Raw genomic sequence first — 14,087 nt, forward strand, 5'->3', positions numbered from 1 at the left:
GGACTCTTTGGTGTTTCACACTATTTTTGATCCAATCTGGGGCAATCACTGCTTTGTTGTGAAAAAATGAGATGTGGCAATTTTTAACGGAACATAATTCAATAAAGTCGTTGGGCGCAGCCATAAAATTTTAAAACTTACATCATACGATGTAAAAAGTTTAATATAGCAAAATATTAGCTCTATAACAACCTCTTGAGTTTGTTTCCATTGTTCTCACAGTTTAGAGACTGAATATGTATTATATACTATACTATATCTTTGCTACTGCTTAGATATTATCTACTATGTTTACAGTTTATTATAATTTTGTTTTTTTTATGAAAACTTTTGATTTAGATTTTTGGCTACGCCCTCAAGCTAGTGCAGTACTATAAACTTAAGCGGTTCTAATGGAAAGCTAGCGCAGTGAGTAAAATTGCTTCTTGAAAACGTTCTTGGGTTTTAACTTCTAATAGTGTGGTTTAATTACTGATTTATTATGGTCATTTTGCTGAACGCGCATTTTGCTGTGCCTGAACGCAATAAATAACGAGTGGATCTTTGTTTTGGCGCATGGCAGTTGATGGAAATAAAAAACTGAACGAAGTTTAACAGCAGTTTATCAAATAAACACAAATTGACATTTTATATAGTATTTATAAAAAACATAAAAAGTCTGATATCTAACAAAATAATAAACGAGGAACTTCCCGAGAAGTTTTACAAACCTTACCTCAAAATCGACTAACAAACATATAAAAGTGTATAAAATAATTATAAAAACAATTTAAATATTTCGTAAAATACACTATAACAAAAAAATAATACAATTATAATAAAAAACTACTTTGGTGCTAGTCAAACAGCCATTGGTTGAAACGGGCAAAAACCGAAATAACCAATAGACCAACAATAAGAATCTGAAACAATTGACTATCCCTACGATCGAGCCCCCTTGCCAAGTCAAGACACAGCCCGATATATTGAACTAATTTGAACTAATTTTGGATAACTACGTATGAAATTTGCACCTAAGCCTTGTTTAAAAACAGTCCAGCTAAGAAAATTGAATGTGAATTTCGACTCTAAGTAAAAGTGAGTCGTTATTTATTTGATAAGACGGTTTTGACTGTAGGTGGCGCGAATTTCATTTATTAAACCGTTGCCAATCGCATAACTGCAATCGCTGGTCCTTTTTTCAATCAATTAGTAATTAAAAGTAAAAAACCATAAAAAAGCATTTTGATTAAAACAGTTATAAAAAGTGGAAAATATAAAACTTTAAGGATTTCCAATAAATACAGAGCTTATACATATTAAAAATATGAAACATAGGCGCTGACCAGAGACAAGGCCTGACAGCGCGAAATTCTAAATCTCATAAACGGATAATTAGATAAAATTACAATAATGGCCTACAGAATATGATACAATATGTCGCATCGCTGTCCTTTTTTTTACTCTCTCAAACACGTTTCAGCGAATACAAACGGTAGAAAAAGGAGTGTAAATTGTTACAAATCATATCAATACTTATTTGTACCATTTGGTAGATGGTTTCAATTTCATGCGTTTGTCTACTCAACTTTGTCTAAGCAGGGCTGCTCATCAAGTTTCACACTCTATTACTTTAATTCACCATTGCAACGTAATTAAGAACGAAACTTAAGTGGATGACGTAGGAAAACTTTGGCTGTTCAAAACAGCAGAATGTAAGACCTGAGTCTGTTAATTCCGCGGATTTAGTGCTGTAAGACATAGTTTAAACTGGAAGCTATTTTAAACTTCGAAAGCCTTTTAAATAGACTTAGATATTAATAAGAAAAGTTAAGCAAAATTGTGTAAATATGTCATCAAGCTTTTAGCGTGTTTTTATTTCTCTAAATATAGAATCCGGGAAATGCTTAGACAAAGAGAGGTAACGTAAGCCACTTTACTAAGTAGAGTAGGTACGTATTTTTTGAATCTCGGCTAACTACAACCCTGGCTAAAGAGGATGCAGCCTGATGCAATATGCGCCATTTGGTCTGCTATATACACAATTTCCTAAGAAACGTTATACATATTTATGAATTACAGTAAAAGATAAAACTCTAAAAATTGCCTTCCGAGGCTGGATTTTATTGCACACAAACTTTTACTAATCACCATTTATAACAGTTTAGTATAAAAATTCAAATTTAAAAAATACAAAGTCTCAGAATAGCTGATACTATTATATTATATACTATACATATCCGTGCAAATTGATTTAATACATTTAAAACGTCTATTGGTATCACACATGAAAATAAGGGATGTCAAAAAAGATAGCGGGTAACATGGCGGACACTAAGCGGAAGCTGGTCAATAGCCACATGGTCTTCAGTTTTATCTTATTCGTACTTAGAAGATAAATTCTTAAATTCATTAATAAACTCAATGATGCTAATTTGAAAGTCATCTACGGTGTAGTCAGCTTTTTTGGAGCAAAGTCGCCTTAGTCATTTCTAAAAACACCTAGAGTAGCAAATTCTACTTTTAAAAACATCAGAACAGTAAAGAGATGAATTCCTATTTGTTTACATCGAATTACATATAGACAACACTCAGTATATGATAAGTTGGATTATACGTTTTCTAATGTATATATATGCGTATTATTATTATTATATATTATACTGGAAAGATCGTTTGCAATATTTGAACACTCAACATGCATCCAAATAATTGTTTTTCACCTGTAAACATTCGAAATTTTAGAATTTGGTTACATCAGGCGAGTCATAATAGTTAACTTGCAGCAAACTGTTTTTACTTTAATATTAAACTGTAACGCAAACAGTATAACTGAAGACCATGCCCTTATACGTGGTGTATCGTAAGGGAGGCTGGATAAAATGGCAGGGCAGTAGAAATATAACGCAAGTTTTCCAGTCAGGTACTCGAGCTGGACGATCGTTTTGAAGCTAAACGGTCTCTGCACAGTATCCGCTTTCATTATACTAGTATATACAATACCCTGAAATATCTGACTGTACCGCGTTAACTTTGTAAGATGGCATACTGGTCGACCTTGAATACTTTCCTATTTAAGTCATCAAAATGTTATGTTAATATTCTTTAACATATTTTAAATAAAAGATTCAGTAGAAAATAGAGGTAACTAAATTTTAGCCTAATTTACCCTAATAAAAAATTTACAAAAATCGATATATGTACAATGTAAACGTTTATAAAAAAGAGTTAATTGATATAAAAAACTGAGGGATTAAAATTAGTAAACTAATCTTTTTACGTTGGAATATAAAAGTAGGGAACCAGTTAAAAAGAAGAGTTTAAAATTACCTTAATATACCCTGTAATTTTACACCCCACACAAAAACTCCAAATAGAACAATTTAGAAACATTAACTTCTACCTAAACATATATAATCTATAAAAAAAACTCAACCAAGACACAAAACGTCAGTGCACTAACGCTGATTATTGTAAAAACACTCGGACTAGAATTACCACACTCTGTCATAAAAAAATATTACAAAAAATAGTATTATTAGATTAGTTAAGATATATCAGTTAATATCATGTGGAATTCATTATTTTTTTCATCCCGAATAGTTAATAAACGCATGCTCCGTTTGACGGCTCGGCCCTATTCTGCAGCAATCGTGTTGCAAATATAACAGTCATAAGAAAAGTATTCAGATCGATCAGGCCATGAATTAGTAACGCTGGATGACTAGTGCAGGAAAATCGTGAAGCTATCGTCCTGCCCCACTTATACAGAAGATAATCGGTTATATATGTATAATTTTAGATAGGTATGTATAATTGCTACTAGATAAATAGCCCCATCGTTTACGAGTCCCTTTGATAAGACCCTGAAAACCTGTTAGTTTTTGCTGGATGTACCTACTGTATTTTTTACGATATCCTATTCAAACTCACGTGCCCCATCAAAGGAAAACGCATAGTGAGGACTGAGTTAATGAACTAATATTTCGCCTAGGGGGCCGCTGCCGGTATTGTATGGTAATAAGCTAAGGGGCTGCGGCGCAAATGCGACACGCATGCGTTAACACCAACGAAATGGTACGGCACGTGGCCGATCCGCGCCTTCTTTAACCAAAGGTTTATGGAACTCTCGACCGGGTCTGGAGTGAATTGTAGCCCAGCAATGCTCGCAGTAATACTAGAACAATACGTTTTTACAATAAAAGATTGAGGAACATATTGTACAGGTTACTACCAGTGGCCATATTGTTTATATTACATGTTCGATAAATTGAATAGTTTTAATACTTGTTAGTGAATTCACTTCTTGATGCATCCTGAAGTACCACTGGTAACAATCCAGGTCCTGGTGACTTACTACCAAATACCTTGTGTTTTACATATCATGGATTTACTAAGTTTCAATTAATGTTTTAAGAAGTATAAAGTTAAAAAAATTCCAACATTGTCGTCATCAGCACATCTCGTGATGCACATATCAACAGTGTTTCTATGGAGTCTATAAACTTGCATACACACGGTTATTTAGTTTTGATGATGTTGAAGGTGCTTGAGTTTCTAGCAAAATAAAATTACCAAACATCCAAAGAACAAAGTGTTATGGGCAGTAATCATTGAGGTAATGAAGACTTACTACAGTCGACATGTTAAATAGAGTGATTACCGACAAATAATCTAGTACAAAAGAAATCATCATTTGAGTTTGATGTTGCAGAAATCAAATGAATAGGAGACTTTGTTCTCTAGATTGGTAGTTGTACTGTTAGTTAATTATTTTGCTGTGCCATGACAAGTTTGCTACAGTTAACTGAATTGTATCCACTATGTTTTTTGGCGTGGAGAGCAAATCCATGATTATGTAAACTTAGCTGTAATAGTATATTTACCTGCAAGCAAGTTACATTGGCGCAAAAGAATGGAGCAAACTTGCCTCCACATCTTTGACCTTGACACTCATCACACATTTGGTCATCCAATACGTAAGGCTTCACTTCAACGCGTTTATCTATGTCACCATGTTGCAACTGAACAAACCTAGCGCTTATTGCTGCAATGTAGCTCTGCTGATTGCTGAATGCCACTCTTCCAGCTCCTTTGGGGTATTTTAATTCAGGATCTGTGTCTATGCCTGCATAACACACTCCACCATACAACCTGTCCATTATCATTGCTAATTCAACTGAAAGAAATTATTACGTTATTGGCCAGTTAAATCTCGACAGTTTGTGTCATGATAGTGTCGAAGACCTTTTGCCCAGAACAATTTTCATAAAAGATCTTTTAAACCACCATTTTAATTAAACTTACCAGCCTTTAAGGGTCGAGGTACACCACCAACAAAAACAGTTTTCCTAGGGTCCAGTGGCATGGAAGCGTCCAAGACAAAGTCTGCATCTGATAGCCTCCATGGTCGTATTTGTACTGGTTTATCTTTAATAGTTGGTGAGGAAACGCAGAGGTATAGCTTGTCTTCATCGGTTATACACGCGTCGATTAGACTTTGAACCGAATTTTCATCCTGAAATCGATTAAAAGTTTCTCACAAAAGCAAACAAAATTCGTCGTTTTTCAATTGCCTAGTTACAAAATAACGATTTCACCGGCCCAAATTATACGTCAGACCGTCAGTTATGAAAAATTGCTTTTTTATCCCTGAATAGAAATTCGCATTTCCTATGCCCCAATTTTGTCGGAGCCCGATCTCATTCTTTACATCATCCGAATCAAAATTAATTGTTTTAAGGGTGTGTCTCTTCTGTAAATACGAACTATTCTGCCCCAATTCCCCCCTCAATGTTTCTTTTCAACGAAATTTGTTAAATTGGTCTTCTGGAAAACACTTACTTGAAATAACAAAAAGGCGTATCCCTTGGGTGGAAAATACGATTTACTCTCAGCCTTGTGGGGCCAGTCTACTACTAAAGGTCCAAATCTTCTAAAACTCACTGTTATTTCATCTTCGTCAATATCTGGAGGCAGCCCACCTACGAAAATCAGTTATATTTATGTCAAATACTTCAATCATACGTAAAGCTAAATACAGAGTTGGTGTTTGAAAGAAAGGTTGAACCAAAAGTTTATATATTTTTTATTAATTATTACATTTTATATAGCTTCAAACAAGGAAACTATTTTTCTTCATTGACTCAAACTTACCAACAAAAACTTTTCTTGAGAATCGTTCACCACCTTCGGACCCTTGCGAATGTGGGGATGATCTAGAGGGTGAACTCAAAGGTTGCGTACCCAAAGTACCATCAACCAAATGGCTTGGCTCTTCCAGGAGCACCGGTCCAGCCTGGTCATCTAATCCTGGAAAGTATGGCGATTTTCCTGGAAATAGAACACCATTTACTAATCCGTAGGGCTAATATTAGGCAAGTATTTTATCCCGTCGTCTTTTTTAGTTATCGTTAATACTGTGCTGAGAAAGTAAACACCTAACTCGATTTGGTACAATAGATTTAAAAGTAACACAATCTTATCGTCCCTTTCAAGTTTCACGTCATCGATTGCACAATTTGCGGTTTTTAGTCCGAATGGAAAGCGTCCTTATTCCATGAAATTCGGAATGGATAGTCGTTTTAATCAAGTCATTGCCGATAATGTGTTTTGCATTGCCCGAATCGGATGTTCTAGCAAGTTCATCAACTAACTAGTTTCGATTTCTGCGCAGTTTTTTTTTTGTTTAGTTTGCAGATTAACATTGTACTATCATGAATCCTTCTGTTACTATGTGATTTTAATTTTTTGTCTGGTATCAGCGGAATAAAATATATTTTTAGAAACAAAAAGTTAGTTCATTGATTTTCTAAAAATATTTGTAACATTAACTTATTGGATTTGGCAGGAAAATGTCTTGCTTTTCGTTCCAAATTATCTAAATTTAAATACAAATTTTAATCCAAATTGCATATAATGAAAATTTGAATCCTAGAGATGTTATTTCCAAAAATTTCAACAACGTCACTGAACTTTCCTAGAAATTTTGTCAGTTGTGCCCTTCAGGTAAAATGGCAACTATAGTTTTATAGGTCACGTGATCTTAAAAATGAATAACAATACTGTCAAGAATTTTTAAGTTGGTGGATGTGAGAGGAGAGAGGTTGATCCAATCAAATGTTCTGCCATTATTTCTATTATTTACCAATATCGACTACCCTACCATCTATGATTTTTTTTTAATTATTAACTGGGACATTAAAAGTCTTTGACGTCAAACAATACTAGTAATTTGACACTGATTTTTTCCAAGTTCGGCAACATTGTGTGGAACAAACACGACCCACCACGTGTCCGGGGCGAGGTCTTTGGCCTTTGGCCACGTGCCCTGGTGCCGAATTTGGGGTAGATGCTTGCGGAAGAAAGGAGCACGCTTGCGCCACCCTCGACGCGATCGACTTTTCCAAAACTTTATATTCATAAATTAGGTTTTTATTGTTTGTCCGGATTTATATACCCTCCACGGTGGCTAAAATGGGACATTCCAATACTTGTCTCTTGCAATGGGGTCGATTCTATATTTATGTACATTTGTATTACTACGCGTCTACGTTTTCGATTGGCTTGGGGTATTTATAGCGGGATTAAATCGGGCGGACCCTGTTCCAACAATTTCACTCTCAGTTTATCCTGACCTGAGGGAATAGAAATCTTGCTTACTGTAGATAATCTACATATGATTTATAACATTTGAACTTTATTTGTTTTTCTGTTTAAATCACGATTCAAGAAAAATGTTCATTTGGATTTGAATGGAGAACTCCCACTCCTCCAACTAACATCACTTTGAAGTGTATAGTGAAAAAAGCCAAAAACCTCATAATTTTAAACCTTGTAATGTGTATTAGCAAGATGCATCTCTAGAGTCATTTAAATATTTGTATGGTGCCTCAAATTTTTCAAATTATCTTATGTCTAATGTGCCCTTACTAACAAACATCCTAGTACAAAAAATTGACACCCTGTACATGTAGACCAAACATATCAAATAACGATACAACGCTACGGATAAGGATTGATTTGACTTTCAAATTGCTCGACAATAGAACCTTATAAATATACAATTTGGACTAAAAATTTGAATTTAAAAGAAGAAATTAGCTTCTATCATACTTTGTAATTCACATAGACGAGTGAAAAAGTTTGACGGAACTGTCGCACATTTATTATCCATCTGTTTTGAAACGGAAATGACCCTTAAATTTAAATTAATAAACTTTTGGCTACTTACCGTGTATATGTAGGGACTGGAAAGCGTTTGTGTTTATATATCCTGAAAAAATAAAGCGTTAAGATAAAAAAATCAGCTAATTAAACGTAACAAAATTTAAATTGATGGTTATAATGTATGCACCTAAACTTCCTGTCTGTTCGTATTATAAACGCTTAAAGGAGATAATGATGACAGGATATTACTAATAATATTTTAATAACCTATTCTGTTAATAGGGAAAAGAATGAATTCATAACAGGCCCATATGCAATTTTGTATGTGGTGAAATAAAATCCAGCTGAAACACCAAATCTTGAATCTAGCATACAATAGTCTCACGTTTCGACATAACATATGTAATTGAAATCTCTTTGCGATAGAGTGGCGTTGAAATATAAAGGAACGCTTAAAAGGTGAAATTTAGCAGAATCAATCTTCTTGTATCGGGTGGTGAAAGAAGGAAAACGACGTGAAATGCGATCAATACTTTTAGTAAGCTCCTGAATAGATTTGCTCCTTTAGAGCTTGGCATAATTATGAAAAAGGGGTTCAAAAATTGCCGGAATTGCCTTCAAACTTATTATAATATCTATATAGCATATCAGGCAATTTAAAGTAACTAGGATAGTTTAATATTATAATGGACTTCAATAACGCACTCTATTAAACTAACTTACTCCAGGAGCTAACTAGCGGAGCACCTACCAGATATATCGTATATCGTCGTCACCCTGTATAGTTTTTCTGCTTTGTTACATAACCAGTGTTATATAAAATATAAAACACTAAAACGTTATCGAAACACATCCACTTAAAGAAAGATTGCTGTATCAAGTAATTAATTCAATAAAGTGCCCAATCTCAAATGAAACTTTTGGTTTAAAGTGATCAGGCGATGCTCTCAAATAAATTAAATTACATTGATTACCCCCTTGTAACTCTTCAGCTGCAAGTTAATTTAGTAATCACGAAGTTGGATATTTATTGATTAGTCCGCTAATCATAGACTCAGATTGCCTTTTAATGACCAATGATGCTTTGTCTTTTATACCACTGGGTTGTAAAATGAACAGCTCAAAAATAAAAAAAAAATCTCTCATTTAATTGTCACAGCCTTTTCGTGCCTTATCTTTCCAGCTTGCCATTGCCAGTCGGATATAAAAACTGGAAAATACTTTTTTAAACGATCTTCTGGGTCAACATTGTTTTACTTAACACCTCAAAGAGCAAAAAGGTTTTTCTAGCACTCCATTGCTGATTGTTTTCACAGTTTTATCTTTTCGCACCATAAAGCTTAGCTTTTCTCGCAGTGATCGACATACTGCATTGGGTATTTTTAGATATGTCAACCTTACATGTTCTACTTCCACCCTCCATGTCATGTCTGGCCTAACTATAAAGCTCGACGTTCTCCCCATCTTTGCATGAATAGAGAAATTTTGCCGCAGATTTGATAACAGGCGGTTTTGCTGTCAGGGTAATTTGCTTTGTTTTCCCACCATCCTTCATTGAAGGGAGACAACCCTTAAATTTATACTTCGTCTGTTTTATTACCCTTAAAGTTGTTTTCGTTCGTTTGAGTCACATCAAAGTTGGCCCAGTTGGACCTATGAAAGGTATGTTGTATTCAATAACTTGTCTCAGTAAAGTTAAGCTAAAAAGAGAAAGACACTGTGCCATACTGTACATTTGCTACACCAGTAAGCTGAAAATGAAAGATTGTTATGTAACTTTTGCTTCATTGTATTACATTTTACTATTATTTTTTTAAATATCTTTAATTTCGTTATTTCTCCTCTTTCTTCGTTCGTTAGGTTATTTTTAATTTTTGTACATATTGAATCTGTTGTCTTAGTAAGTGTGTTTTCTGTGGAAAGACTATTGTCATGTCAACAGTGTCATATATTATAGGTTTATAATTTAAAATATCTTGCAGTGGAATATTTTCATGTACGTGTACACAAAAACATGGTAACTTTATAGATTAGCAATCCAGTTTAACAACCTACAATTTATTAAGGTGAACTTCTCAGGTTATGTAAGTAGAACTGCCTCCATATCTGCTTTAATCTCTGGATAGAATCAATTGGTGCATATTTGAATATTCAAAAAACGATACTTTCAAGTCGTGTTTTGTACCATAATGTCAACGTTGAGGCATTATTTACATATTTACCTTACTTATCAACCTGCCCGGTTTTCTTTCATAGGCTACGTGTACGGTTATCTGCTTTACTTTACACTTATCTTTAGTAGTTGTATTATCTGGAATATTACGCCATGTATCGATAACGGTGATATAGTCTCATTAAAAAAAAAAGGTCGAATAAACCTGATTGGTACAGTTTTGTGTATATGTATTATCAAATAATAAACATAAAACGAATTTTGTTTGGGTCCTTCGTCCATGTTATGAACGTTATTTCTATATTGTTCCTTACTGGTTATCAGTATATTTATACCAATTATAGTGGTATAAATTAATGTTCAGCACAAGTAACACGAATATATTTAAATGTTAATGAAGGTGACGAATCGCAATATCTGAATGCATTGACCTCTAAGACTGCTGAAAGTTTAGACTTATGGTACTCTACATAGCGAAAATTGAGGCTTCACCCTGTAAAGATCGGATTTCTTAAGAATTGTGTTAATTATTAAAGTTAGTGCCAGTGGGGTGTCGTCAAACAAAAAGTTACATAAATAATCCACTGTAATCGAAGAATAAATTATTTGAATTAAAATTTGCGGTTGCTGCAATTATTTCGTTATGCAACCAAGACGGTTTTTGGTCTAGACGACCAAATTTGGCTGATTTACCAACAATCAGATTACTAACTTTAAAACAAGTATTTCAGAAATTTCTTTGTAAGCCTCAAGCAAAAAGGATTTTTCTAAATATAAACCTTAAGAAGTCGAGGAATCAAAAGCTTTGAATATGTATACCGACATCTCCGTGCTATATTTTCGAATAAACTCTGGCCAATTTAATTCTCTATATCACAAGCTTTAAAGAGGATTTCTTTCTCGCATTCATTTCTGAGTTTTCCCTATTTATTAACAGTAAATTTAACTGCTTCGTAGGTTTAAATCGATCGTTTGGCTCATTCCTAGCTATGAGGAACTTTTGTCATTGTCGGCAACCGGAAGAGGTTATTTTACAATAATTTGCCTACTTCGTATTATGCGTTTGTAATAACAATTACCTCTCTGGGTGAATTAACTGCTCAGGACTATAAATTGTTTCAGTTAAGTGCCACTGCTGGTATAAAATGCTCATTGAGTGTCCCAACTTTATTTATGCATTAAATATTATAGTTTTTGAACTGAACAAACATGTAATTTTTTTTCGTGTAAAGTAATTTTCCGGGCCCTGTTGTCATGAAGTTTTTTTTTTAGTCTGGTAGGTTATGCAACTTAAGTTTCGCTCACTCTGTATGTATAAAACAATAACGCATGTGTTTGCAGAAAGCCGATTGGATAGGACTGATTGAAACTCATAGTAAAACGAATTTTAGTGTGTCAATAGTTAGTTGGGACACCTTGTATAAATAGGACTTGATTAGCTCCCACTAGGAGATGGGTACAATGCAATTAGCTATAACAGTAACGAATTGTTAAACCTTATGCAGTCATAACAATTGAATTTTATGATCAAATGTGGTTGTTTAGCAATTATTGTTCTTTAAAGCAATATGTTAACATTTGAAAAGAAACGAATAATACGTTTACAAATGCATCTAAACGATTTGGCGAGTGACTGCCTTGAATTGTTGTAAACAAAACAGCTTTAAATTCAATTACACTCTGGTTTTTTGTACCATATTTCTGGTTGGTACCTAATATAATTAATGCATTTTCCTGACTGTAAGTTAACGCTTAATTATTAGGAATGGTACCATAATAAGCATTTATCGATGTAAATCCTCTAAATGAATGAATGGAGTAGTACTTCTAGGTAGGATCGCACAAATTTGGTACGGTTGAGTTGCCACGGAACTGGTCCACCACGTATTATGTCGAAGTACCTATTTATTTCGACAGTTAGTACGCTTTTATACCGATTTCAATAGTTTTTTGATGTTGCAGCTTTAATAAACTATTTTAACATCAACCTCTTCTTTCCGCATTTTCTACAATGTAATCTAACGGGTTTTTACACTTTTAGGACAGTTTTGCAATTTACAGATAGTTTCTCCATCGATTAGAGGATCGTTGGCAAGTCCACCCCGTATATTATAATTATTTTCTGGTCAATGGATTTTGACCTTGTGTTCCATATTAATGATGTCATTGCGATCGGTTCAATTGAACCCATTTAACATGAACTATAATTGATCGCCGAATTACGAGTTTTAACTCGTAATTCATGAGAACCGATCATTTCGACGTTAATACCAGTTATCAAAAAAAAAAACTGTGACTGGTATTGCATTAGTGCTGTTTGCGGTTGATCTACCATTAGTTTCTAATGGAATCTCCTACTAGAGATAAACAAGCTTTAAACCAGAACATTTCTATGTAATCATCTAAGTTTGATTAATTAGCTGGAGCCATATCGACCAAACTGTACGAAATGTGAAATGACTTTCAAAACTGCTTTCCTTGTATTAAATAATTGACAACTTGCTTTTTTGCTTATCTTCAGGCTATGATAATTGTTACTTAACATGTATTAGTTAATTCTACTAGAAATTTATTTCCACGTGTCATCTATAGCTACTTTTAGATCAATAAAGTCAACCAGATATTCAGACCAAAATAGTTTATCCGCATGTCTGGTTCTATTTTTTGGTACAGGGTGATCTGCTGTATTTACTGAAATGTTATTAATATTGAGAAATTTGTATGTAAGGTTTTCACTATAAATATACTGATTTCTAACAAATTTTTCAAAAAAGTGGGGTTAACCTAAGTGGGGTACCTGTATTTTCTTGACTCTTGAGCCAATTTCGATAATACTGACATATAATTTTGAACTGGTAAGGTGGTAAGGATTTCCAAATCTGGCATATTTAGGTCCGTTTCCCCGACACTCGTCAAGTTGGGTTAAGGATAGTTTAAATAAACTTAGACTGTGATAGTTTCCATCTAATGTGTCTAACTTAGGTTAAGTTGTTATTAAAATCGACCTTAATTTTAACAACCTGTAACCTGTGAAAAAAGCTTTAGCTCAAATATATGACAGTCCTTTCTTTAAAATTAACCAAAGGTTTTAAAAATTTATTTTAGACCATTTAGAATAATCAAAAATGTTACTATAACAGTAAACTATACTAGCTAGAAAAATATAGCTGATCACCCTGTACAAAGTGGTCAACGAGAAGTGACCATCTTCACTTCACTGTTTTTTACAAAGATTTAATCTACAGGGTGTTTCAGACAAACGTAAAGTTACTGGGTGGTTGGCCCTCCTGCACAGTGCGGTCACTTTAACTTGAAATCATTTCATGAATATCTAGTTAAAATTAACTTAGACAATATTAAAATAAATTATAGAAAAACCTTTTTAATGAAATTGGCTGTTTCATAAACTATTCTAAGCGAGTAATAAAGCGGAATAATCTCAAGAAGCGAGAATCGGTAATCAAATTGGGTATTCTCTGATTTTAAGCTAGGATGCTTTTTAATCAAAGTCTTAGACTGAAGATCATTAAGTTAATTAAATTTGGTTGGAACAGAGCGAATTTCAGTGAATCTTTTTTTAAAGCTTTCCACTTAAGTTAAACAATCAGTTTTAACACATTTTAAACGCCTTTTTAAATGTAAAGGTTGTAGTAACATAGACAGAAAGGTGTGTTAAACGAGTTTATAACAGAAATTTTTAAACGAGCATTAATTACGTGATCAAACAATGGAAGTTGCTAACCAAAACTACTGAGCATCTATTCAT

The 14,087-nt window shown here is 33.7% G+C and overlaps 1 protein-coding gene across 2 annotated transcripts in view; it reads right to left on the bottom strand.

Annotated features, from left to right (window-relative positions):
• Positions 1 to 584: 584 nt before the first annotated feature.
• The window catches only part of orb2 (cytoplasmic polyadenylation element-binding protein orb2), a 36,137-nt gene continuing 22,634 nt past the window's right edge, over positions 585 to 14,087 (bottom strand). For both annotated transcript variants that reach the window (XM_081994597.1, XM_081994596.1), the window contains 6 exons: positions 8,213 to 8,254; positions 6,136 to 6,312; positions 5,824 to 5,963; positions 5,287 to 5,497; positions 4,866 to 5,158; positions 585 to 4,156 (listed from right to left, as the gene is read on the bottom strand). In XM_081994597.1, the coding sequence (XP_081850723.1) occupies positions 4,040 to 4,156; positions 4,866 to 5,158; positions 5,287 to 5,497; positions 5,824 to 5,963; positions 6,136 to 6,312; positions 8,213 to 8,254 (980 nt within the window). In that variant the 3' untranslated portion in view covers positions 585 to 4,039. The remainder of the gene's footprint in view (positions 4,157 to 4,865; positions 5,159 to 5,286; positions 5,498 to 5,823; positions 5,964 to 6,135; positions 6,313 to 8,212; positions 8,255 to 14,087) is intronic.

Source organism: Ips typographus, linkage group LG16 (assembly GCF_016097725.1).
Source record: "Ips typographus isolate SLU linkage group LG16, UJ_Ityp_2.0, whole genome shotgun sequence".
Taxonomy (NCBI): Eukaryota; Metazoa; Arthropoda; class Insecta; order Coleoptera; family Curculionidae; genus Ips; species Ips typographus.